The following is a 27500-nucleotide window of genomic DNA, read 5'->3' as shown; positions in this document are numbered from 1 at the left end:
GTGTGTGTGTGTGTGGGCGCGTGTGTGTGTGTGTGCGTGTGTGTGCAAAGTGGCGTTTACAGCTGCTGCTGTTGCTATGAGACTATCTCAAATCCACTGGAAGCTCAGCACAAACATGCTGTGAGTTGACAACCTGCTCATTCTCCTCCAATCAGCCGGCGCCTTAACGACTCGCTGGACATTTCAAACTGTCACCAGACGTCAAAGCTTCGGCTCTGGATCTGGTTAAAATAGAAACCAGTAATTGTTTGATTGATGCACGCTGATTTAATATGGAGCCAATTTGTATGTATGCAGATGATTATGCTCTGTGTGTGTGTGTGTGTGTGTGTGTGTTATCTTTAGCTTTAATCTGATCACAGGGAGCAGATTACCACGGTTGCTATGGACTACAGATCGTCATGGCTCCACTCTGCTCTAATCATCTGAATGATATTGGTTTGAATGTGATGGGGTCGAGTCCCATTATGCTGTTCGCTCTGAGTCAAGTTGTCTTGTTCCTGAGCAGAAGTGATGAATGTGGAGGCGTTGATTACTCCTGAGCTGCTTTCTCCCTCTATGTTTGACAGATGTGATGATGTGGAAGCTCTGTCTGCCTCACAGAGGAGCTCCAGCCTGACACCGGCTGCTCTACGTGAGATGTAAATGAACCCAGAGCAGTCAGTCAGGCTCCTAAGAGGCTCCATTACTCATGATGGGGTCGTAAAAGAGGCCTGAGATGAAGAGAGGTCACTGGAGGAACATCTAAAGGTCTGGAGCTCAGCATCAAGCCTCACTTTGGGTCAGGAACACCAGGAGATGATGATCACACACACACACACGCACACACACACACACACATGCTTGAATTAGTAATCAAGGGTTCATAAAGAGGGGGGGGGCGGGGCAGGAAGTGGAGGTTCAGGACAGAGAGCACAGAGCAAACACAAACAGTAGAGGGATGAAGATCTGAGAGAGAGCGTACAGAGAGAGAGAGAGGAGCAGGAGCAGGTGAAAGGGCGAGCGAGGACAGAGAGGAGGGCGTACGTGACGCTTTGAGCATACACAACCCTCTGTGTGTGTGTGTGTGTGTGTGTGTGTGTGTGTGTGTGTGTGTGTGTGTGTTTTAACGAGCCGCCTTCAAAGCCGCTCGATCTCCCTGCTCCTGGTTTATATTCATCACACAACTACGCCGAGAACCAAATCCAATAAATTTGACCTGAAAGTGAGGCGTCGCTCTGTCAGCCTGTCAGTCAACCGGCTCACGGACGCAGATGTCACATTAAGCTAACGTGCTAGCAGAGCCTTCTTTGTTTCTTTCTTCAGATATTTGGCGTTTGCTCTTCATGGATCAGACTCTTAATCAATCAATCTTCCTCTTTATGTCCCAAAGTCTCCAAACGCTGCTGCTTCTGCTCACAAACGCTGAATATATATAAATATATAAATATATAAATATATAAATATATAAATATATAAATGTCTCCACAACGCTGAGACTGATTTGTTTACTTGATGCTCCGAGTTTCACACAGAATGTTTGGGGGATTCAGAACTGGCAGACGATGACACGAACACACACACACACACACACACACACACACACACACACACACACACACACACAAAAGGAAGTTACAGGATGAGTAACGCTGCAGTTGGGACTAAAACCCAGTGCAGAGTGTTAAAGGAGGGCTGGGAGGCAGAGGGGGGCTCAGGGGGGCACAGGGAGCACGGGGGCCTCAGGACAGTCTGGGGGAGGGGGGGGGGGGGCTCGTTAGGGACGGAGGTTAACGAGGAGCGACGGCTACAGAACAAACTGAAGAAGAAATTTGCTGCTCTGTGTTTCTCTTCAGGTCCGTCGGCTGACATAGGCAGGAGTTCTATTTGGAGATCCGACACACGTCAGAGAGGCAGGGTGTGTGTGTGTGTGTGTGTGTGTGTGTGTGTGTGTGTGAGAGCGTGTGTGTGTGCCTGGCTGAACGGCTGAACACGGGCTGTGTGTCTGCGTCTCACTTCATTAGAAACTCAGTCAGCGATGAGTTTCACTTTCTACACACAGCAGCTGGGATGATTCTTTATGAAGCTCCTTCCTCCCCTGGGCCCCTTAGAGCCCAGACACAACAGAGCAGCAACAGAGCTGCAACAGGGGGCACTAACACACGTAGAGCAGAACAAGAGACAGACAAACAAAGAGGAGGACCGACGATGAGACAGCCTGACAGACGGACAGAAGCCTGATGAGGGGACACAGGTGGAAGAGGAGGCCAGCAGGGAGGAAGAGGAGGAGGAGGAGGAGAGGGGGGAGGGAGGGAGGAAGAGGAAGAAGAGGAGGAGGGGGGAAGGAGGGAGAAAGAGGAGGAAGAAGGGAGGAAGGAGGGAGGAAGAGAAGGGAAAAAGGGAGGAAGGAGGGAGGAAGAGGAGGCAGCAGGGAGAAAGGAGGGAGGAAGAGTAGGAAGGCAGGTCTACCTTGTAGGCGACTCTAGGAGGACATTTCTTCCCCAGCCCCAGAGGGGGGGACATGTCCCGCAGCATCTCGTACATGTCACGATATGGAATGCGGCCGCTGCCCAGGAGGAGACGGGGAGGGGCCACGGATGGAGGGATGAAGATGAGGAGGAGGAGGGAGGGAGGGAGGGAGGGAGGGAGGGAGGGAGGGAGGGGTTAAAACAGACATGAGTGTTAATAACATGTATGTTACATATATGAAGTATATATGTGGGCTGGACGCCATCCTGGACTGGAGTCTGCAGAGAAATGGAATGAATCCCAGAGGAGGAGGAGGAGGAGGAGGAGGAGGAGGAGGAAGGATTCCCTGTGAACAGATACAGAATGGAGGAATCCAAGGAAACAAATGCGTGGGGTTTCCTCTGTTTCCCATCATGCCACGGGGCGCCGGTAGGAACCCGCCAGGAAGCCACGCCCCCAATGCTCAAGAGCACTTCAACCTGCTGCTGCTTCACTTTGCTGCAGGGCTTTGGTTCCTTTAGAGTCTGACTGGGGGCGTGGCTTCCCTGCTCGCCCTGGTTACCTGCCGGCCGGTTAGTAGAGGGGTGTGTGTGTGTGTGTGTGTGTGTGTGTGTGTGTGTGTGTGGGCCCGGTGTGGGAGCAGAACCAGCACAGTGGCTTCCAGAAGAAGGCCTGTGTGGGGGTGCAAACCTTGTACGCCACCCTATTGGGACACTTCTTCCCCAGGCCGAGGGGCGGAGAGATAAAACGCAACAATTTGTACATATCCTGATAGCAAATCCTCCCGCTGAAACAGAGAAGACACGGCACAGGTTAGAACAAAGCTCCTCCCCCTCAGCACGCTGGACAAACACACAGGCAGACAGGCACAGAGTGACGTCACCATGGCGCCCATTCACACCTCAGCGCCTCAGGGACAGAAGCTGCTATGGCGTCAGAGCTTCCTGCTTCCTGTGAGGCCATGACAGGTTCATATCTGTGGTTTCTCCTTAATTAGCTTCACATGTAACGACTAAGACGGCTGCACGGACGCCTGACTGAAGACTTTCTCTCGGCACAGCGGTGACGGTGAAGCTTTAAAGCCGCTCTGCTCAGCGGGGAGCCGGGCCGAATCAGGCCGACAGGGGGCTCGTCACCGCTACGCTCCACGCTTGGCGCCCGGGCTTAACGCCACTCAGCCGCCGCCGCTAAGACCGGATTTCTCCAGTTTAAAGCGGCAGAGTCGTCCTGCTGGAACTCTCCTTCACATTCTCACTCTCTTCTTCTTTATTGAAGTATAAACTGACGGCTTGACTCTGCCTGGGCGTCGCCGGGGCAACCTACCAGGCCGCGGGGTCGTACTCCGCCCAGACTCTGATGAACTCGTCCAGGTGATGAGGGCCCAGGATGGAGGCGTCCCTGGTCAGGTACTCAAAGTTATCCATGATGACGGCCACGAACAGGTTCAACATCTGGAGAGACACGATGGAACAGGTGAGAGCTATGATGTCATTCTGTTTGTTTGCTATAACGTGGACTCACACACTGACCAGGAAGGAGCAGAGGAAGATGAAGGAGACGAAGTAGAAGTAGGCAAAGTCGCTGCCACACTCCTTCCCCACCGTCCCTGAGAGGCGATCGCAGGGACGATTACTCAGACACGCCAGCATGATCTCGTGCCACGCCTCGCCCGTCGCACTCCTGAGACACACACACACACACACACACACACACACACACACACACACACGCTCAAACACTGCTCCTGTGACGTTGTTGGATTATGTGAAGGAAACAGAAACATGTTCACCTGAACAGAAGCGTCAGAGCCTGGAAGAAGGTCTGGAAGTTGTTGTGGTGATTGATGGCGCTCTCCTCACTCAGCTCTATGTTCCCAAACACCTGGAGGAGGAAGAGGAGGAGGAGGAAGAGGAGGAAAGGAGCAGGAAGAGGTAATGTTAACCTTGAACCTTCACTGACGCTGCCTGCATTGGTAAGGACAGACAGAGAGACAGAGAGACAGACAGATTCCCGTTGATAATGTCGTGACTCACCTGCATGCCGATGATGGCGTAGATGAAGAACAGCATGGCGATGAGCAGGCAGACGTACGGCAGGGCCTGGAGCCAAACACACACACACACACACACACACACACACACACACAGAGGTGGAAGGTAAGTCATCACAGTATTCACACCGTGGAAAGTTGTTTTTGTTTTGCATATTCAGATTTTACATTGATCTGATCTCTCTCTCTCTATTCTTGTGTCTCCCTTTCCTTTCATCTTCCTGGGGTTTCATCTGACTTTCTACCTTCCTTCCTCCCTCCCTCCCTCACTCCCTCCCTCCCTCCTTACCTTCCTTCCTTCCTTCCTTCCTTCCTTCCTTCCTTCCTTCCTTCCTTCCTCCCTCCCTCCCTCCTCCCTCCCTCCCTTCCTTCCAGCTGACCCACGTCCAGGTCTGAGGATGTTCCTTATTGTTAGACTGAATAATTGAACGTGTGAGAGAGAGGAGCACTGAGTCCTTGAGACTCCAGGTACTGAGGGAACGTCCCAGCCCGAGTGTGTTTACTGTTACTCAGGTAAAACAACATGCGGGACGTTTCCTCCTCTTTTGCTATATCTGTAAAGTATTTAAGTCCTTTTGTCTTCTTCTAACCCTGCAGTCTAACTTATATAACTGTCACACAGCACACAGCCACGCTTATCCTCCTATTTCATCTCTCTCTCTTCAGCCACACACACACACACACACACACACACACACACACACACACACACACCCTGGTCAGAGTGTACAGCCTTGTTTAACAGTGGTAGCGGTCATCTTGACCTGTCGGGTCGATTGGTTCAGTCGTGTGTTTACATCCCTGTGAGCAGGAGACCAACCTCCACCTTTTAACACTGCAGCTGCTGTCCACTCTCATTGGGCTTAAAGCTCTCAGGACTCACAATCACACGGCTCTAAACCCCCCGGCTGAGCCTTAATGCTCTGTCTTTAACTCAACGCCTCCCAGTGGCTTCAGACTGCACAGCAACACAGCAACACACTGCTACACACTGCTACACAAGTACACGCACAAGTACTTTCACTATCTGAGGTCTGGAGTCAGGGTGTGTGTTCAGGGTGTGTGGTCAGGGCGTGTGTGTTCAGGGTGTGTGTGGTCAGGGTGTGTGTGTTCAGGGCATGTGTGTTCAGGGTGTGTGGTCACCTTGAAGGACTGTACGAAGGTCCAGAGGAGGATGCGGATGGTGTATCCCTGACGCAGCAGCTTGATGAGTCGCGCTGCTCTGAACAACCTCAGGAAGCTCAGGTTGATCATTTTATCCTGCAGTAGAAGAAGAACCACACATGACCTCACAGCAGCTCAGTGACTTCTGTTCATCGTGAAGTCTGTTAACAAAGAGCTGAGACACGCCTCACTACTCTGAACCTGAGAAGATAACAGCTCTGTAGGGTTAAAGGTGATGATGTCATACTAAAGAGAGGGATGGAACCACTCAGTCCTGAAGACGCACAGTGACAGGGAGTGGAGCTGGTGCATGAACGCCCTTTGACCCCTGTTATGCCTTCAGGATTTATAGTTAAAGATCATTGAGTGGTTTGAGAATCACTGAAGCTTCGGCTCAGAGGGTTCTGGGTTCAGGAGCCAAAATGTCTCCTTGTGTCTCAGCAAAGGATTTATAAGAACTAAAACTAAAGAGGAGAAGAATGTGTGTCAGCGCTCAGACGATCTAACAGCGAGTTCATCCTCTAAAGCCGAGCTGTGGGAGAGAAGGAGACAGGCTGACGGGGGAGTTGACGAAATCAGCGGGCGACAAGAAAAGCCACTTACCGTCTGGAGGTGTCAGATGTGACAGAAGGGGCAGAGCGAAGGAGCAGGCGCCAGCAAAAGACACAGCACAGGACGGAGACAGCGAGCGAGCGAGCGAGAGAGGGAGAGAGAGAGAGGGAGAGAGAGAGAGAGAGAGAGAGAGAGAGAGAGGCAGAGGAAGAGACAGAGACAGAGACAGAGAGGAAGAATGAAGGCTCACGATCACAACCGCACAGAGAGAAAGTCACACAGGCGGACGCAGGAAGCTACAACAGCGCGGCGACACCGACGCCTCAGAGTCAGAATGAAGCAACACGACATCTGTGTGTGAGCGGGAGGCAGCTACACAACTGTTCCAAAAGGTAAACAACTTCACTTTAGAGAGAAAGTTAAACAAGGGGAACATGTTCTGAAGACTTCTACACAACGTTTCTAGGGGGAGAACAGTGCGGGCGTACAGGCACGGATGGAGAGCCTGGTCACTGCAGCACTCACCTTAACCTCTGTGACCAAGATGTCTGTGATGCTGCCCAGCACCGTCACAAAGTCAAACACATTCCAGGCTGCTTTCAGGTAACTCTGGATGAGAGAGGGAGGGGGAGAGAGAGAGAGGGAGAGAGAGGGTGAGGAGAGATTACAGCTGGGAATGGAACCAAAAACCTATAGAAACCAACCACTGGCTGCCACATGCACAAGGCTGTTTGTTCGCCTTATAACATGAGTGGAAAACCCGTAGAACGGCAATGATTACAGCTCTGTTGCTAAGCAACAGAGGTGTACATGTTCAGTACAGCGCATGGTATGGTGACACGTGTCCTGCTGCTGTACTCATACTATTCCATGAAACCCATCCACTCCCTTCATCCATCCATCATCATCATCATCATCATCATCATCATCATCATCATCATCAGTCTTTCATCAATTCAGAGTCAGAAAAGGTTTTGGGTCAGGACTGGGATTACCCTCCACCAGGGGGAGACATGGTTCTTCTTGGTTGTCAGTTTGGACAGTAAAGGGTGTGAGTCCCTTTAGATTGAAGTGTTCTTCCTTTAAGGGTCTCAGCTTTACCTTCCTGTTATGTTGTGAGACCCACACACAGCGACACACACCCAGTCATTGTAGACCTGCTTTGGCCTCACAAATCTACACACACTAACCCCAGCCTTTAGGCCTGGCCCCCTCAGACCGTCCATCACCGGGACCCTGAGGCCAGAGGCAGCTGTCGGCCCCCCGAGCCTCAGAGTGAGGAGCCGTGTGTTTCTGCCAACAGATGTGAGCTCACCAGCTGAACAGGTGGAAGTAAGTGGTGTGTGAAAGAAGCCATTTAATAAATGGGCCTGGTAAATGGAACAGCGGCGGGATGAAACGCCTCGCTGCCGGCCAGACGGCCCCACGGCGGCGGGGGGAGATTTATTCTTCCCATCCGTTCATCCCCTCCTTCTCCACTCTGCCACCTCCTAAACGCCACTTTGCATCCCTGCGTCGCAGCTCTAATGTGGCACAGAGCCTACTTCTGCTGCTCGTGTTTGCTCTGGACGCCGGCCAAACATCCTACATGCTGCACGTCTACGCCAAGAACACAATCCACCATCACGCCGATAAACACAAGCTGCTCTTTAGACGCTGCTCACACTCTCTCGGTTCAAAGGTCAGCAGCTACAGGAGAGAACGCTCACTGTTTGTTTGCGTTGGTCGTTTTGTGTGGAATTCTGGGGTTTTTGTTCGCCAACCTGCTGATGTCACACCCTACTGCCTCTAGAGGTCAGCAGTGAGGCAAGAAACTCAGGATTATGGCTTTAATCTTCCTCCATAGATGAGTTATCTTCACTCTCCATTCCAGCTCAGATAGATGTGTGGTAGATTGTCTTGCTGAGGAACGGGAGACGTTTGAGGAAACAGCTGTGTCAAACTTGGGACGTACGTAGGATTCCATAAGGATGAGGCTTAATTATGGTGACCTAGAACCAAATTTGGAGCTGTTTGATGGAGCGAGAGCTTAATCACAAGCTCACAGTGAATAATTGACTGTGTTGGGTGTGTGTGTGTGTGTGTGTGTGTGTGTGTGTTTGGGCCCCAGAGCTCACCAGCGGGCCGAAGGCGATAATCTTGAGGATGCACTCGAGTGTGAAGAGGGCAGTGAAGACGATGTTTAAGTACTTCAGCATGGACTCGTACAGAACCGGAGCTTCGTAGAACTGAGGGACAAAACACAACAAAGCACACCGAGTACACAGGATAAGGACAACATAAATCAGAGATACTTGAGTAGAGTTAGCAGGAGGGATCACCCACCTTCATCATCAGCACCACCGTGTTCAGGGCGATCAGGATCATGATGGCGTACTCGAAGGGCGGCGACACCACAAATTTCCACATCTTGTACTGGAAGGACTGTTTGTTCTCGGGCATGTAGCGTGTCAGCGGCTTGGCGTTGATGGCAAAGTCGATGCAAGCCCTCTGTTTGAAGACAGAAGGAGAGGCAGAGTGAGGAGAACATCTGAGGCCATGAATCCAGGCTCCTGACAGATGAAACAGCAGACGTGACAGCAGAGGAAACAAAGCCCACAGATTCTTCCTTTGTTCTGTGTGAGGGAAGTGGAAGTTCTGTAAGATGTTGTGATGCTTTGAACGGGATCAGAATGTGCTCCGCCCACCACACCACACACACATCTCCCACCACACACACATCTTTCACGCAGCCTTCAGCACAACGTTAGTCAGAGAAACACATTCGTCTCAATGTTCTTCTGTCCGTCCCTCCCACCTCGTTCTTCTCCAGGCTGCACTCCGCCATGGCCTTGTCCCCCTGCTCCTGGAACGTGATGATGATCAGAGCCACAAAGATGTTGACAAAGAAGAAAGGGAACACCACGAAGTAGACCACGTAGAAGATGGACGTCTCCATGCGGAAGCCCGGGCTGGGGCCCTGGTCCTCGTAGGTGGCGTCCACAGAGTGCTTCAGGACCCTGAGGGACAGGTGGAGTCAGGAGAGACACATTAAAGGAATACCATCCATCCATACATCCCTCCCTCCCTTCCTCCCTCCATCCTTTACCCTCTATAACTTCATTACTCATGAATGATGTAACTATTATGACACACATCGCCCCTCTCCTTCTGAAGTTTGGCACTGTGAGCATGCAGGCTGCAGATTCAGACCTCAGACAGTAAACTCTGCTTCTCTAAACAGCAGATTCATTTACTGGGTGGCTCCGGTTGTCATGGTGATGTCATTGAGCTGTCAGTGCTCGTTTGAGGCCACTGTGATGTCAGATGATGCCTGAGCGATGAGCTTTGTCACTTCTACAATTGATTTGTCATCTTCAGGTAAGAGTCATGAACGAGATGAGCAGACAAACATCAGCGCTTCATCAAAGCGCTCACGGGCCTTCAGCTCAGGCGCTGAACGCTCGACCGGAGTCGGAATGAGCTCTGATTGCATCTCTGCACAGTAATTAAGCCTGGAAGACGCTGAAGACGAGATGTGGGCTAAAGAACCAGCAGAGAGAGAGAGCCTCCAGTCCACACAGAAGATTAGGACAACAAACTTTTACTGCCTTTCTGTAGCCACTCCATGTAGAACACTGGATAGGGATATTATAATATGAAACATGTATTTAGACCTTACATACATGTAAATGGTGTCATGCTTTGATATAAATAAACCTTGAATAAAGTGTGTTTCACCTTTAACCTCAGACTGAGATCTTTCTCTGAGGCCGTGATAGAAACAACGACGTCACAGACAGAAGTGATTGACGTGACTTACATTGGCCAGCCCTCTCCAGTGGAGACGGTGAAGAGTGTGAGGAAAGCCCAGAGGACATTGTCGTAGTGGAACTCGTACTTCTTCCACTCTCTGGGTTGAGCGGCCACGTCGTCCTTGTCATAGTCGAGGAACTGACCCCTGATAGAGGAGCGAGACGAGAACAAAGACACAAAGGGAACGGAGAAGAGAAGCAGGTGGAAGACGATTCATTCAAGATGAAAATACGTGTGAAAGTTCAGAGCAGTGGAGAGTTTGGGCATTGGAGAGACATAATCAAGCATTTAAGCAGCTACATCTGACTGAGGAAAAACCATGAGATGAAGATCTAATGACTGAAAGAATCTGCACCTTCAAACACACTTGATATCTGTGTATGTCACTGATATAGGTGCAGTGTGTGAAGGTGTACCTGCAGTCCTTCTCCAGACCCTTGGACTCGTCGGTGCAGTAGAAGAACTTCCCCTTAAACAGCTGAACGGCAATGACGGCGAATATGAACATGAAGAGCATGTAGACGATGAGGATGTTGAGAACGTTCTTCAGGGAGTTCACCACACAGTCGAAGACGGCCTGGAAATATTCACACACACACACACACACACACACACTTAGATCAATAAGACAGATTGGACTGGAGTAGGAAATGGAGCTTGAAGATGTTTTGTGCATGCCAGTGTCCAAAAGATCTCATTCCCAAACATCATGGGAGCAAACAGATCTGTACATGGGCGAGAACAAACAGCCCCTCTGTGAACGTACAGTATGTTAGAGCATAAAGAGAGGGAGATCCAATGGACCTGCAGGCTATAAAACAGTTTTTGAAAATCTGAACATTGATGCTTGAATGAGGACAAAGGGACAAAGCCTGCGTCTCTCTCATCCTCCGCCAGCCTGAAGAGCCCTTTTACCCAAAATGCATCTGCCAGCCTTCATCCATCTCAATCATCTTGCGTCAGTCTTTGTCAGATCCATTACTTTGGGCTGATCAGATGCCCACACATCCCTCGCCTTGGCCCACCATAGGGAATCTGTCATAAAGGCACGGGAACAAGCAACACGCCGCGTCGCCATCTGCATCTCTCTCATCCACAGTTTATATCTAAGTGAGCAAGCTTTTATTAAGACGGACGCCATTCAGAGCCGCTGATGTGATGAGTTCACCGGTAATATACTGATATGAATGCAGTGGAAGCACTGAATCAGGACATTGGAGTTTGGATTTGCTGTGAGTTCTCCTCAGTCAGTGTGGACGAGTCGTGATCTGGTTTCTCCATTCCAGATTATCTCTGCATGAGCTGCTTCAGGGCGTCTGCAGGGATCTCTACATTACATTCAATACTTACTAATGCCACCTCAAACTGCATCTAAGACCTCATTAGTGGGGAAGTTCTACATCTAACACCATGTTTGTTCGGAACAGCACATAACAAACAGAATAGGCAGAGACATTTCATGGCATGTTTCATAGTTTGGCTTTCAGGGTCTTTCAGCTACGCAAATATCTCTGCCAACGCTAATAGGCACAGCCGCTTCAAACAAGATCTCTAATTCCTGCTCTCTGCACATCCATCCTGATTATTCTGCCTCAGACTGCAGCTCGGGCCGCTCTGGGTTTTGGGGCGGACACACTGGATTATCCTACCTTGAGTTTGGGCAGACGTTTAATGGTCTTCAGGGGCCGCAGGACTCGGAGGACTCTCAGGGACTTGATGGTGTTGATATCTTTGCCTTTTGTCCCTCTGTGTAGATGGAAAGTACAGTTAGACTGGACAAGTACGGCTTCATTGTGTCTATACACACAAAGAATAATGGTATTTGAACGCATCCCATAATGAGTAGATGAGAGCAGATCAGGTATATATGTATGTGTTTGAGTCAGGGCTGGCCCCTACCGTTACACAACTGGTTGGTACTCAATTCTAGGCCAAGACGTAGGAAAATATTGGTTAATGTCACACAGAAGACATATCTAGTGTCTTTGTCCTGACACATGACAGAGCTGTGGGTCTGTATTTTTGAGACGATGCTTATTTCAGGGTGAGCCTATTGTGCTAACTGACGCACTGTTACGTAGCATTACACACACACACACACACACACACACACACACACACACACACAGGTGTTAGTGTTTTTCAACACGTCAACACATGCCTGTATGAACTGGTTGAATACTTTAGCACTCAGGGGGGCCAGCCCTTGGATCAATACATATTCTGTTAGCAGAGTACATGCATGGGAGTTTATCATGTTATTCTATTCAGGCACTGAAGCACTAAACTGAAGGCTTCCCTACATAATAATCACACTTTTTTCCACCTTTTCATTTTCCTTCTTACTTCCTCTTCATTTCTTTTCCTTCTTTCATTACTTTATCTTATGAACCGATCCAAAGCCATGAAACATTTACAGGTAATAATGTGTTCCTCCACTGTGGGATGCTTTAGATGTGAGTACTTCTTCTGTATGTGAAACCTTAACATCATCACCAGGAGGCTAACAACACAGAATCACATGAAGCTAAGGTTCTATTTCTGTAGAGTAACATACTACAGTCTAACAATATGTGGCGTGAATACACAAAGAATCAGCCCCCAAGCCAGGAGGCAGCTTCTTTTCAGGGACCCTCTGCTGTCAGTCATGGCATGTCACTCTCTCTCTCTCCCTCTCTCTCTCTCTCTCTCTGTGTGCGTGTGTCTTTATGAACAAGCTCTTATGCTAATAATACACTGCAGTACTGTCATTCATTCACTTAGTGACATTGGCCAAGGACACGAGCAGAGGGATTTTAATTAATCAGTCACACATACACACAATTTGCCTGTTTATACACTCACAATGAGCAGATGTGAGCTTTTACAGTGTTGCTGGATTTATTGTTCATTGAAAAACTGAGACTGTAAAAAAATAATTTCCAAAGTGGGAAGCATTGTGTTTGGGTGTGTATTTTGTGTGTAAACAGCCATAGTGTGTGTATGTGTGAAGGGTTTGGAAACAGGTACAAGCATGCGAGAACCCCGGATCATCTAAAATCTTACTGGGGGGCCCCTGGAGGCCTCGCTGCTTCTTACTGTACAAAATGGTGGGACTGCCCTTCACTGCGTCCTTACCAAGAGGAGGAGGGTACACAAGGGGTGCAGTGACAGGGGGAACACCGCCCACAACTGACTGTATCTACAGACCGAGCCTAGGCTGGTACGAGATGTTTCCCCCACCCATATTATGACGAGAGGGCGGGCTGTTGTATGCAGAAGAACACAACAGAACCCTCACCTACATGCTAGATATGAAGGAATCCTATGAATATTTAATTACTGTGTCATCTGCATATTGTGTGATGTGACGGGAGGAGGTCTTAGTGGAGCAGTCGGATATTTTCAGTTAGTATAGCAGAGGGCCCAGGCAGGAGCCATGGGGAGTACCTGTGCTCAGCCAGACCCATATTCTGACAAAGAGGTGGGGCCTCCCAGATGTCTGCGGCCAGGACAGAGGAACTTGAAAGTATGACATCATACTTTCAATACAGTACAGTATGCTTTTACAGTATACTGGAGTATACTGTAGAATGTAACTACACCATACCATATTCACAACAAACCTACAATGAAGCAAAATGCTAACATGCTTCAAATGTTGATTGTTGGACTGATTGGCTGAAGATCAACATCCCAGGTTACAAAGAACATGTTGGAGTACCAGGTTACAGAAGGATGTGTTCCAGACCCCTGATCTGAAGAGTGAAGTGCTGCCTGATTGAGCTCACATAGGTTCCATACAATGAAGGCTTCTCTTCACTCAGTGACAAACTAAATGGCATGCAGCCTCATGCACTGATCACTTGCAATTTGCGATGTGGAAGCCAGTCCTCATTATTCCAGGACCTCGACACATTCAGATGGCAAGAACAGTCTCCTCATCGCTTTCAGAAGCACCGTGGACAAGAGAGATGTAGTGTGTGTGTGTGTGTGTGTGTGTGTGTGTGTGTGTGCGGGCACAAGGTCATGTTTTCACATCAAAGCAGCGTAGATCAGCATGAATTGCTTTATACACTCAGCAGTCAGGAATTGCGAGGTCATCCTCAGTCACCACCACGCGCTCGTCTCAGCTGCCCGCCAGAGAGCGAGGACCATTTCCTGTTTGAAGCCAGGAGATCTGACATCCAATCAGCCGCGTGCGTCACAATGCAAGGACGCACTTTTATCTGAGAGCTTTTTTAAAAAAATACTAGGAAATACAAAAATGCTAAAAATCAGAGACAATCTGCCAAAAGACCTCCAGAGAATATTGAGCCTAAATAAAGTGGAGGTCTGGATGAATTCATTGGATCCGCTCCAGTCTTGTGTCTCACTGCTGCTGAAGTTTAAATGTGAAGATGTTTCTATTGTTTTTAACTGATTCAGAGTTCCAGCTTTATGTCTTCTGAAAGCTATGAGGTGGAGCACCAGTACTGTCTTATCGTCCTGAGGTCCCCATACTGGGACAGGAGAAGGGAAGGGAGGGAAGTCAGGGCTGCAGAGGTTAATAAGAGGAGGGCTCTCTGTTACATAATGGGGACCAAAGGGAGAGGGGAGCTACAGAGCAGAGGGGGGAGAGGTGTAGAGGTGTAGATGTGTAGAGGTAGAGGTGTAGAGGTAGAGGTGCAGAGGTGTAGAGGTATAGTGGTAGAGGTGTAGAGGTGTAGAGGTAGAGGTGTAGAGGTGAAGTAGAGGTATAGGGGTGTAGAGGTGTAGAGGTGTAGAGGTGTAGAGGTGTAGAGGTGAAGTAGAGGTATAGGGGTGTAGAGGTGTAGAGGTGTAGAGGTAGAGGTGTAGAGGTGTAGAGGTAGAGGTGTAGAGGTGAAGTAGAGGGTCAGTTCCCACCTGGCCACACTTTGTTGCGATCTGATGAGAAAAAGCGATGATAAACACACAAACACACACACAGACACACACACACACACACAGTACAGAAACACAAAGAGGTGCGTCACAGAAACAGAGCAGAATAGAAGTAAAAGAAGCAAAATGAACATTTGAAGCAGGCTGTGATAAGAGACAGAGATATTTAGCTTTAAAGGAGACGACATCAAAGAGAAACAGACTCAGAGGTGAAATAGAGGAATAGAGATTCTGAACGTGAAAATCAATCAAAGATTCTCGGAAAAATATTGATGTTTCAGCAAACTACAGCTCTGACTCAGCAAAACACAAAATGCATCAGGTAAACAGGAGTCAGTCATTGGAGCTCAGTAAATGCCAGGGTTTCTGGTTGTGGCTTCAGCGGCGATGATAGAAAATAAAGTGTGACATATTCAGGCTGCAGACGCTGATAAAGTCAACATCTGAGACACAAACAGACAGAAAGACAGGCAGTAAACGGACAAAGAGGCATAGAGAGCGAGCTTTACCCCATCAGGCTCCTGAAAGCAATCCAAGCCAGAAGAGGAAGACGGAAGGAGAAGGAGTGAGAGAGAGAGAGAGAGAGAGAGAGAGCAGACAGAGACAGAGAGTCAGACACAGATAAAACACACAGAAGCATCAGGCTGCTGAGTGACAGAGTGACAGGAAGCAGGAGAAACACAGGTGCAGTCTGGGAGAGAATCAAGTCTTTGAGGTGCAATAGAGGGGAATGCAGAAAGATCACCAGAGCTGAGAAAGGGAATATTTGATCACCATGGGAGCCCAGAGAGCCAAGGGTTTAATAAGTCTCTTTGTTTAGACTCAAGCTGCACGGTTCACAGCAGAAATACGCTGAGTTTCAACCACAGAGGGTTGTTCCGGATGCAAATATTCCTTTTGGTGAGTCGGGGAAGCTCGGGAATATAAAGTACGAATAGACAACTCAAAGTTCACACATCAGAAGGCTCAGGGTTACGGTTAGGGCTCCAGGTGGGACTCCAGACCGGAACCTGAACTTACAGGATCCAGGTTTGGTGGCAGCTGATACAGACAAACCTGTCACTCTGTCACCAAACCATCAAATCACCGCTGAGACTAAGATTCACTCATTCAGGCATGTTTAGACTTACGAGCAGGCGAAGGCCACCAGGGCTCCACTGACCACGATGAAGTCCAGAATGTTCCACAGGTCACGGAAGTAAGCGCCGGGGTGGAGGAGCAGACCCAGGTCGATCATCTGGAGTCACAAGAACAGGCATGTATGAGGTATGTTTGGATGTAATAGCTTGGTGTAATTAGCTCACCGGCCCACCCACAAGCCCCGCCCCCTGTCCTAGCTAGCCTGCTGTACGCTGGCATCTTAGACATCATCCGGAGCTTCCTGTTTACATTCTGGGTGCAGATCTCAAGGTTTTGACAGCTGCCTCACCTTAATCACCATCTCAAAGGTGAAGACTCCGGTGAAGACGTAATCCAGATACTTAAGGACCTGAGGAAACACAGAGCGTGGGAGGAAGAGCATCAGATCAGATGTCAACAGATCTGAGGACAGACGTCTGCACTTTGAGACGGTTTAGACTCTGTGTGCCGGCGTGTGACACCTTCTTCCTCTGCCCTGTCTCTCTGCACCGCTGTCACTCCTCTTCACACAAACACACGTTTCATGAGCCCACACACACACGCACACACACACACACACACACATCCACGTGAGTAAACATCATCCCGGCTCCCGACGTTACCTCAGATTCCCTCTGAACCCCCTGACTGCAATAATAATTAGTCATGCTTGTCTGTCAAAATGCATAAAGTCAAATTACACCCGTGTGTGTGTGTGTGTGTGTGTGTGTGTGTGTGACCTGAGCTGACTCCCCATGTGTGAATCTGAAAGAAACATTTGACTGAGATGAACCTAGAGCATCGTTGAAGCCCGTCTCTCCAGAGGCAGAGCAGCGGTCTGAGCTCAGAGAGGAGGCAGAGCAGCAGTCTGCCTCCTCTCTGAGCTCACAGCAGGCTGAGCTCTAGATTCATTGGTTTCCCTGCCAACCATTTCTTCAGTCAGTCTTTGTGTTTGGACCTTTAATTGTTCCTCGAAGTCATGAAGTCAGAATCAGTATCAATATGAGACGAGGGCAAATGAAGAGTCAACAGATATTTATTATTATTATTATTATTAGAGTACTAAATACTAAAAACCTAAAGTATAAAAACACTTTCATGTACAGTGAGTGAGTCTGAGTGATGCTACAGAGAGCCAGAGAAACTAAAGGAACATGTTAGCATGTTAGCACCTTCGCTTCCTTCAAACCTCCCAGGAGGCCCAATCAGACTCAGCTCGTCAGGCTCAGGCCCTTTGTTCTTTGTCATTTGTGCTTCTTTGCATTGTGCTGCAAACTGTCACAGTGTGTTTAGAGAGAAGTCCAGACTGGAAACTCAATCATGAGATCTGTGTGTGTGTGTGTGTGTGTGTGTGTGTTTCTGCTGCGTCATCCCGGATGTTTACTGATGGAGTCTGGCTGTCAGTGTGACTCACGTTGTTCCGCGGCGCGTTGGCCTGCACAGGATCCTCTGCTGCCAGGGCGATGCTGCTCATGGTGATGACCATCAGGATGCACATCTCAAAGTAACGCAGGTTAACCACGTAGTGACACAGCCGCCTCACGCTGGACCAGCACACACACACACACACACACACACACACAGAGGACACACAGAGCAGACAGGTCAGAATGAACACACACACACAGCAGCTACAGAGCAACGTGTGAATGAGAAACACTGCAGTCTGTAAAGCAAACAGAGAGAAGAGGACCAGAGCCTCGGTCCCTGATGCCAAGTGTGAATTGTGCTCAACCACAAAGGTCAGACGCTGCTTCTCTCTCGTTCTCAGATGAAGAAACAAGTTTATTTATCAAAGAAATGCTAAACTGCGTCTCTGAGATGAAATGCAGATTCTGAGCCAACACGTCTGCTTCATGTCTGTGATGTAAATATAAATACTCTTCCTCAGTCCTCCGGCCCCAGCATTATGTCTCGTCCTTACATGTGTCATACGTGTTCATGTGGTCATGTTTGAGGGTTTAATGAACTTCCTGCTGAGCCTGATTCAGCCCTGCTTCACTCCTCAGCCTGTGACTTACGGGTTGGTTTGTCCAAAGATAAACATGGAGCTGTACGGTAGAATGGGCTTCGGCCCGTTAGCCGCCTCCTCCTCCTCCTCCTCCTCCAGATCCTTCTTCTCCTCAGTGAGTGGGAAGTTGTCACAGTCTATGTTGTTCACTAGTGTGGAAAGTAAACACATTCATTACTGCAGAAGAAGCAGAAACTCATAAATCAGCATTGAGATGTTGTGAATGAAGGCAGGAGGAGGTTTGACCCCACGCCCTGCACTCACTGGGTATGATGGTTGTTTCCCCGGGCGGGGCGGTGATGGTGACGGGGATGTGGATGGCGTTGCTGCTGAGTCGGGCCTGGCCGGCTCTGGTGGAGTTCCTCTGGTTGTCGGCGTCTTCTTGCTTCTCGCCAAAGCTCAGGTTGCGGTGCAGCGACGTCACCGGGCTGCAGGAGAAACCGTCGTCCTCGCCGTCCGCCTGCTTGTCCCTGCAGATGGAAACATGGACCGGGTCATTACACACACACACACATACACATACACACACACACACACACACACACACACTGCTGTCAGGGTCCTGATCTGAATGTGCTGCTGATCTTACTTGTGATGTTTGACTCCGTTCTTGTTTAGTCTACAGTCGTCTCCGTCCATTGTGGACTGAGCTCGGGCCATGCGGGAGCAGCGACTCTTCCTCTCTCCATTGCTGTCCCCTCCTCCCCCTCCTCCTCCCCCCTCCCTCTGCCCGTTCCTCCTGTGCTCCCCTCGGGCCCCGTTGGCCAGCGTCCCGTTCCCTTCCTTGCTGGTGCGGTGGGAGTGGTGATGGCGGTGCTCCCGTTCCTCTCCTCCTCCTCCTTGCTCCTCCTCAGGTGAGCCGGCCTGGTGGTGGTGATGCCTGTGACCCGGTGCTCCGTCCCGGCTGTGGCTCCTCTCCCCTCTGGTCTCTTTGGTTCCAGACCCGCTGGAGACGTCCCTGCTGCGGCTGTGATGGGAGTGGTGTCTGCCTCCCCGGTTGTCTCCCGCATCCCTGCCGTCTCCGTTCCTCTCGCGGTGGCGGTGATGTTTCCTGGAGTGGGCGTGGCCGGCGTCTCCCAGCCCGTCCAGCTGGGGCTCCCCAGCGTCCTCCCTCCCTCCCTCAGGCGTCCTGGGCTTGTCTCCGTTCCTGCCCTCCACCACCAGCGGCCTGTCGTGGTGCGTCTTCATGTCGGGGTGCAGGTGGAGGGCGGAGGTGAGGCGGAGGCGTTCCTCAGGGTCCAGCTCGTTGAACAAAGCCTCGCTGCTGGCCCTGATGTTGTGTCTCCTCAGCTGGTTGGTCCTCTGCTCCCACACTGACATGCACTTGGCTGAGCCCCGCTGCTCCTTACTGCACACAGGAATCCAGCCAAGATGGAGAAGAAGAGAAATCACTTTGATGCAGAACAAAAGACTTTGCAGAGTCTCAATCCTCCCTCTTCAGATCAACATTCACCCTCCATGGTCTCATCCATAGCAACAACATCTTCTGTTCATCACAGCTCAATGCTACGCTGATCAAATCTTTTCTTAAAAATAAGTAAAGACCTCCTGTCAGCAGAAATCCTCTGTAAAGTCAAAAAATGGATTGATTGGTCTCATTTCTTTATGTTTACTTCCTGTGCTCTAACAAACAGAAGATGGTTTCATGGATGCTTGGGTGCAGATGTTCACCATGGTAACGTTCTGACTTACCATGCCTGAGTGTAACCCTCCTCTACATCTACACTGTTAGAGCTCATTCAGCATTCACAGACCTGCAGACGCTCAGGGTCTACAGCTGACAGACAGACAGGTGAGTTAGTTTGGGCCTGGAGCTGAGTGTAGCAGTAGGATGGAGTAATGGAGGCCGGTGCAGATGTGGAGGTGAGCGGGCCCAGCTGGAGGCGGTGAGGGGATGTGACCCAAAAACGCATAAAGCCACCAAGTGCAACTGGCCACTTCCAAGGACGCACAGCCTTTATTTGGGGGTTCCAGTTTGGAGACCTCCAAATAAAGCACAGCGCCCCCTATAGGTCAAACATGCTGAAGAGTCATGTGTGTGTGATGGAGAGAGAAACAGCGGAATGCTCCTTTAACATTTGCTCCATCTTTTCAGCTGTACCTCAAGATTCGTCGAGGAGAGAAGAGAGCATAACTCCTACAAGACACAAGACACAGACAGGTAGGAGAGACAGACAGCAGTAGACAGGAGACAGACAGCAGTAGACAGGAGACAGACAGCAGTAGACAGGAGACAGACAGGTACATGAGCCACAGACAGGCAGAGAGGTGAGTGAGAGATGTTCTGGTTGAACTCTAAGTGGATGGATGGATTGTTTCTGTGTGAGTATCAGAGCTGCTGAGGATGAAGTCACAATATGTGGAGAGGAACGTCTAAATATGACCAGATCGAAGTTTTAATGTTAATTGTTTTTATTTTAGTTAATTAAACTCATATATTATTGAAATGCAATTATAAAAAATCTTGAAACATTAATATTCTTAAAAATATTTACATGTATATTTATTTGTGTAATTTATTGAACTATTTCAAAATATTACAACTTTTCTGTCTTTTTCTTTAATTATTATGACTTTATTCCCCAAATCTCTTTTTTCAACACCAGCACTCAGACACACACACACACACACACACACACACACACACACACACACACACTGCGGCGATGCGTTATGTCTGAGAGGTGAGATGTTAAAGAAGCGAGCGTGTGAGGGTTAATGGACGGAGCCGAGCGGAGAGCCGAGCGCAGCACTGTGAGGTTTGGTCCCTGGGTTCTGTAGGTTCTGGTTCTGGCCCCGGCTCATGTCGTCTCTTAAAGCGACGCCCTGGGGTCTCAGATAACAAACAGACTGGAGACACCAAACGGCTGTGGTGACGCAACACTGAGAGGGAAATTAAACATTTATATACAAATGATTCCCATCGGAGGACGCAGCCGAAGATAAACGACTCCAGGGCGGCAACAACGTACACAACAGAGCGGCGGAGGCCAGAGGGACGACGGGCTGCTGCTCACATGGGGACGCACATCAGAGCCTCATGAGGGATGATGTCGTTCATTCTGCACATTTTAAAGTCATTTCTGCTGATAACGGCGCCATAAACGCTCTTACTTCCTTCAAACAAGCAGAAACAACCAGGATGTTCTTCTACCAGGAGAGGTTTTCACAGATTCTATGGTTCAATGAGGAGTTTAGGGCTCAGCTAAGCTCTGATCTGACCCCAGCGGACGGAGACGTCTTTGAGGGATGTGTTGTTTACGGTTTGTGGCCCCGCGAGGCGTCATGTGACGTCTGACTCCATCAAGGCACAAACACAACCTCACTTCACATGACGCACAATGCAGAGAGGATGACAGGCCAGGGCCAGAGGAGAGGAGACAAGGAGTCAGGAGAGGAGAGGAAAGGAGATGAGGGAGGAAACAAGGAATCAAGAGTGGAAACAAGGACTCAAGAGAGGAGGCAAGAAATTAAAAGAGGTAACAAGGAATCAAGACAAGAGACAAGGAATCAAGAGGTAAATCAAAGGAGAGGAGAGGAGAGGAGAGGAGAGGAGAGGAGAGGAGGAGAGGAGGAGAGGAGAGTAGGAAACCATAGTAACAGAGTGATAACTCACGGTGACTGTATGCTGCTGATGGACGACCTGCGAGAGATTGCATCTCGATTTTGCTTTACAAAACTGTACATGCAGAACAAAAACAAAGGAAAGATGAGACACAGATGAGAGGAGGACAGCTGGGTCAGCGTCTGTCCCACTGTCCTCCGCTGCGGTCCAATAAAGGACTCGTCTAACTCCAGTGACAACGCTAACGCCACGGCAACACAAGCAGAGAATGGACACAACGTACAGACTTCAGAGGTTTCATTGCAAAGGAACAGAAACAAACAAACTTCAACTTTTAAGCTTTTACGTCATAATTTCATCCTATTGTTTTGTAATGAAACCCTGAGACACAACCTGTAACATCACACAGCACAGAGCAGAACACAGAGGCAACACAGCTCCTCCTCCTCCTCTATCGTTAAGGAGAGATTGTGATTTGAGGATGACGGCTGTCGGATGAATGAAGAGTTTGGAAACATCGGACAACACGGAGTCCAACTGGACTAAGAGACAAAGACAGAGACGAGTGGACACAAAGGTTCTCCATGTTCTGGAGTGAGAGGTGTCTCAACCTGTGGGTCTCTGTGGGTCGTGACCTGGCTGAGATATAAAGTGTTCAAACAATTACTAATACTGTCCAAAAACTTCAACTGATTATCAGGAATCCGGAATTACTCTAGAACTGATAGAGATCAAACTAACTGTAGATTTCTACGTTACGTTATTATGCAGACACTCTGTGCTGTAGTAAAGGAGGCGACAGCAGGGGGGCGCTCTCATCGTGACACCACACAGTCAAATATGCAGAGAGAAGAAGAGGAAGAGTCACAGGAGAGGAGGAGGCCTGAGAGGGAGGTGCTGGTGAACTTACGCGGTGATGGAGATGTTGGCAGCCGACATGGGGCTGACCTCCTTCACCTCCAGAGCCTTCTGCAGGGCCAGCTTCTTATTGGCCGCTTCCTCCTGCTCCTCTTCATCCTGCGAGCAGGGAGAAAGCCTTCAGAGAGAGCAGACCTCCACCAGAGCCTGCACGGCTGCTCTGTGACTGCTCTGATCTCCACATCAGCTCAGATGAGGACTCACCTTGGTCAGCTCCTGTGCGTTTGCCAGATTATCCACAGCGATGGCCAAGAAGACGTTCAGGAGGGTGTCTGAGCACGGGGGTCAGGAAAACACTCTGATGAGCTAACATGCACCTGTGTGAGGGGAGGCTGAGGCCTGCTGAGCCTCACTGAGCCTCACTGAGGACACTGAGGAGTGAGAGGCAAACAGGATACAGTTTCCAAAGAGTGTGAGGACGATGAAGTAGACGGAGGAGAACATTCCACGGCGGACGCCTCCCTGAGACTCGATCCCGTGGTACATCACTGCGTTCCAGTCTTCACCGGTCAGAATCTGAGGAGGTGGAGGAGGAGGAGGAGGAGTAGGAGCAGGAGGAGGAGACGCAAGAGGAGGAGAAGGAGGAGAAGAAGGAGGAGGAGGAGGAGCAGAAGGAAGAACAAGAGGAGAAGGAGGAGCAGGAGGGGAAGTAGGAGGAGGAGCAGGAGCAGGAGCAGGAGGAGGAGCAGGTCAGCATGTCAGATGAAGAGGCTTCACAGACTAATGGAGGGATTATCAGCTCGTTCATTAGGGGACTTAAACCAATCACTCCCTCTAATTAAAAGCACAGAGGAAGAGTTTTCCTCTTTCACGCCGACACCATTTACTCATTGTTATCGATGTGTGTGTGTGTGTGTGTGTGTGTGTGTGTGTGTGTGTGTGTGTGTGTGTGTGTGTGTGTGTGTGTGTGTGTGTGTGTACCTGGAACACTGTGAGGATGGCAGCGGGGAAGGTGTCAAAGTTTGTTGTTGGTGTTTCCTGTTCAAAGTTAAACCTGAGAGAAGAAACCAGATGAGACAGAAGAAGAAGAAGTTAGGTCTGGACATCTGAGCTGCCACTTCCTCATCTTCCTCTTCCTCTTCTTCGTACTGCACATTACACAACTTCTGGTTCAGGAACACATAAAACACAAACAAGCTGAGTATTGATGTCACGAGGAGGAGAGAACTTTGTTACCACGGCAACTAATTGCAAATGCTTTCTCCTTCCTACGTTGTAGATCCTCTCTCTCTCTGATCTGATGTCAGTCAGACCAAGCTGTGAGGCTACAGTCTGACTGAATCAGACTTAGCTCAGAGGAGGTCCACGTTCATACTCAGGCAGCATGATGTGTGTGTGTGTGTGTGTGTGTGTGCAGCTGCAGTCCAGGTGAGGTCACGTTGTCTCTGTGACCTCCTGCTTCTACACTGTTTCCTCTCTCTCTGTGTTCCTCTCTTCCCTCCCGTCCCAGCATGCAGCGTGACGCACGGCGGCTGCATTAGCTCGTCCTGACGCTCAGCAGGTTTCTCTTTTTATCGTATTGTGCAGCTGCTGCCTCCACGTGTGATCGGAGCGGGGAGCCGCCTTCACCCTACACAATGTAAAGCCACGCAGCCGCCTCTGCTATTATCTGCTGGGTTAGAGGCTGACGAGGCTGTGAGCTGCTAGTATCAGTGTGTGTGTGTGTGTGTGTGTGTGTGTGTGTGTGTGTGGCCTCACATGACGCGGCGTCGAGGATGGATTTAATGGAGTCGCCTGTAGAAAGTGTGAGGAAGCGAGCAGCGTGCTCTCAATCCCTATTATCAGAGTAAACACACTCCTCCCTGCACCGGGCTCACTAATCCTCCAGTATGGAGGTGAGGGAAGGAGAGGAGAGATAAAGAGGAGGAAGAGAGGAGACAAGACTGCAACCAACACACCCTGACCAGAGACCAGCACAAGTCAGGACCTGGAACCCAGCAGAGCTGCTGGATTAGCATGTCACCATGGATACTAATCATCTGTTATTGGGCAAACGGGCAGAAATGCTGATAAATGTTCAACCTGTGTGTCGATGGTAAAGATTGGATGAATCCTGTGAAACTTCGCAGTAAGAAGTCTTGTTGACAGTTTATGTTTATTTAAGACATCTGGCCGGATTGGAAAAAAGCTCTTAAGCCATTTTGGGTTTTCTTTAGAAAACGGAGAAAAGAGGAGAAACTTAAGGACAAAGGGCTCAGAGTCCACATCCTAAAGCTGTTTATCATGTTGCTTCATGAGGAGAAGAAGTGTGGTCCAACGTCACGCGTGTAGAAAAGAGCACAGACGTGTTCCTCCTGTATTTGAGCCTTGAACGCCTCATCACCGTAATACGACTTCAACTCGTCAACGCAGCCAGAAACATGAAGCGTCGCCTCTGATGATCCGAACCTGCGGATCACTTTCCTGCCACAGTTAATCTCAAGGTTTATCTTCCTCCTCCTCTCTGCAGGCCTCAGCAGCGAGCCGTTTATCTCTCAGCTCTCAGATTACGCCGGCTGTTTGCAGCGCGAGAGCATCGACTCCCAGCCTACAAATACAGCCAACCATACGGTTTCTCTGCTGTACGCATCAGTTAATCTGAAGGCCAGGCGCCAAATCCTGTTAGTCATTAAACAAGTCCAAAAGGGTTCAATGTTCTTATTTTCATTGATGTTGGTGCATTTCAGCTTCTTGGAAGAGCTTCAAGACAGGAAACAACAAAACTTTGTGAGGCTACAGTTACGCAATATTTATACTTCCAGCTCCACCGTACAGGAATTGAAATTGCACTGAGCCTGATCTGCATGTTGAGACCTCCCGTACGTGTGTGTGGATGTCAGACTCAACTCACACTTCCCCAGCGTCACCAGAGGCCGACGCCGCGCTAATGAAGGCGCCGGGCGATTTAAGGCCTTGGCGCCATGGCAACAGCCTCGCCGCTTCAAACACGTCCAAATGTGTGCGAGAGTGTTTTGTGGAGGAGAAGTGAGTTCATGTGATGGCGTGGTCTCACATGTGAGTGTGTGTTAGCTGTCACAACACACACACACACACACACACACAGCTGCAGGCACCGATTAGAAAAGCTTTAGATTCAGATGATTAATGAGCAATCAGACACATTTAGGAAACTAATTACAGAATAGTACGGGATAGTACAGGTAAATGTGTGTGTGTGTGTGTGTGTGTGTGTGTGTGTGTGTGTGTGTGTGTGTGTGTGTGTGTGTTTGTGTGTGTGGCTGCAGGTCATCAAAGGCCTCCAGCTCAGATTCATGAGGTGTCCCTGTCATTAGAAGACATGGAGCTCCTGCTGAGAGCCACATCAAAGGCTGCTGCTGTTACTGCGGCAACCTGCTGCGTCTGCACATCTGTCACACACACACACACACTCACAGGGAGGGCCACCCATTCACACGCATAACCAGAGCAAAGTGTGTGTGTGTGAGCTGCATGTGCTTGTCTGGGACGGTGGGATACGATCTAACAGAAGAAGAAGAAGAAGAAGAACACAGCCACTCACTGTCCTCCAAAGAGCTGCATGCCCAGCAGAGCAAAGACGACGATGAAGAGGAAGAGGAGGAAGAGCAAGCTGATGATGGACTTCATGGAATTGAGCAGAGACACGACGAGGTTCCTCAGTGAGTTCCAGTACCTGAGAGGAAGAGGAAGAAGGGTTAATGTGTGTGTGTGTGTGTGTGTGTGTGTGTGTGTGTGTGTGTGTGTGTGTGTGATGAGGACTCACTTGGTGACCTTGAATATCCTCAGCAGTCTCAGAGCTCTCAGCACGCTGATACCAAAGGAGGCTCCTGGTTTGATCATGTCCCAGATCACCTCACAGATGCTTCCAACGATCACCTGCAGGAGAGTTCAACACCAAAATGATCAGACTGGGACCCAGGAGGACGACTGGAGACGGAACCAAACAAACAGCAGAGCCTCTTTGTTCTCCTACCCCGAAGTCAAAGCAGTTGAAGGAGGAGTGGAAGTAGTTCCTGGCTCCCAGGCCGTACATCTTCAGAGTCATCTCAGTCAGGAACAGACCCAGGAACACAAACTCAGCCGTGTCTGGACCCAGAGAGAGAGACAGGAGAGACACAGAGAGAGACACACAGAGAGAGAGAGAGACAGAGAGACACACAGAGAGACAGAGAGACACAGAGAGAGACACACAGGAGACACACAGAGAGACAGAGAGACACAGAGAGAGACACACAGGAGACACACAGGAGTTATAAATTGGAGATAAGAGGTTTCTTCCCACAACCTGGCTGTGTGTGTGTGTGTGTGTGTGTGTGTGTGTGTGTGCGCTCACACAGGGCCCTGGTGAGCCACTCCGGCTGGTCGTAGTGCACGATGGCCACACACAGCGTGTTGAGTCCCACCAGGCACAGGACGATCCAGTAGAAGCTCTGAGCCTTCACCATGCGGCGGATGAAGAAGCGGATCCTCTTCTCCTTCCTCCTGAAGTAGGTGGAGCTGTCCATCTTCCCACTGCTCTTCACACTGGCCCGACCAAAGGGTGAGCCAGGGGGCGCTGTGGGACCAACGAGAGGCGAGCAGCAGGATGAGTGTGTGTGTGTGTGTGTCAGGTCACTGCTCTGTGGTTATTATATAGATTATATAGATTATATAGATTATATAGATTATATAGATTATAGATACAGGATATATCATAATTAGTTAATCTGTTTCATTTTTTATATACAATAACAAAATGCTTATGTCATTGTTCTGTAGGCTCCACCCACTCACCATTACATCACCGTGGTGTGTGTGATGGGAGATTGATCAATGTGACCACAATCACTCTAAAAACATTATTTACTACATCTACAAGATTACATTTCCATGGCAACCCCTATGAACGACTCATAACTTGGATCGAGACCCTCTGGCTCTGATCGGCTGCCCCAGGATGGAGAGCCCGGTCCGGCTCCCCGGCCCTGCAGCTGCTTAGTGAAGACGCTGTTCTGGTTCTGTGCGGTGCAGCAGCGTCGCCGCGTGTCCCGGCTGAA

At 49.6% G+C, this 27500-nt stretch overlaps 1 protein-coding gene across 2 annotated transcripts in view; it reads right to left on the bottom strand.

Annotated features, from left to right (window-relative positions):
- Window positions 1-27500, bottom strand: part of LOC142988565 (voltage-dependent N-type calcium channel subunit alpha-1B-like) — a 42343-nt gene that overhangs the window by 10531 nt on the left and 4312 nt on the right. The window contains exons 5-32 of one of the 2 annotated variants that reach the window (XM_076137762.1): window positions 26798-27019; window positions 26438-26550; window positions 26228-26340; window positions 26006-26137; window positions 23428-23500; window positions 22905-23022; window positions 22711-22778; window positions 22499-22605; window positions 21640-21702; window positions 18613-19371; window positions 18288-18493; window positions 18034-18172; window positions 17427-17556; window positions 16323-16382; window positions 16024-16130; window positions 11659-11755; window positions 10426-10586; window positions 10017-10154; window positions 9012-9213; window positions 8540-8704; window positions 8332-8442; window positions 6740-6823; window positions 5642-5758; window positions 4482-4547; window positions 4238-4329; window positions 3978-4128; window positions 3772-3899; window positions 3139-3235 (exon numbers count right to left, since the gene is read on the bottom strand). In XM_076137762.1, the coding sequence (XP_075993877.1) occupies window positions 3139-3235; window positions 3772-3899; window positions 3978-4128; window positions 4238-4329; window positions 4482-4547; window positions 5642-5758; window positions 6740-6823; window positions 8332-8442; window positions 8540-8704; window positions 9012-9213; window positions 10017-10154; window positions 10426-10586; window positions 11659-11755; window positions 16024-16130; window positions 16323-16382; window positions 17427-17556; window positions 18034-18172; window positions 18288-18493; window positions 18613-19371; window positions 21640-21702; window positions 22499-22605; window positions 22711-22778; window positions 22905-23022; window positions 23428-23500; window positions 26006-26137; window positions 26228-26340; window positions 26438-26550; window positions 26798-27019 (4019 nt within the window). Of the gene's footprint in view, window positions 1-2448; window positions 2546-3138; window positions 3236-3771; window positions 3900-3977; window positions 4129-4237; window positions 4330-4481; window positions 4548-5641; window positions 5759-6739; window positions 6824-8331; window positions 8443-8539; window positions 8705-9011; window positions 9214-10016; window positions 10155-10425; window positions 10587-11658; window positions 11756-16023; window positions 16131-16322; window positions 16383-17426; window positions 17557-18033; window positions 18173-18287; window positions 18494-18612; window positions 19372-21639; window positions 21703-22498; window positions 22606-22710; window positions 22779-22904; window positions 23023-23427; window positions 23501-26005; window positions 26138-26227; window positions 26341-26437; window positions 26551-26797; window positions 27020-27500 lie in introns of both variants that reach the window. The other variant, XM_076137763.1, reaches the window with a different exon arrangement.

The sequence above is a fragment of the Genypterus blacodes genome, unplaced genomic scaffold (genome assembly GCF_046128005.1).
Source record: "Genypterus blacodes isolate CSIRO-AG114 ecotype Tasmania unplaced genomic scaffold, CSIRO-AGI_Gbla_v1 ptg000335l_1, whole genome shotgun sequence".
Classification (NCBI taxonomy): domain Eukaryota; kingdom Metazoa; phylum Chordata; class Actinopteri; order Ophidiiformes; family Ophidiidae; genus Genypterus; species Genypterus blacodes.
This window is presented reverse-complemented; position numbering and strand designations above follow the sequence as displayed.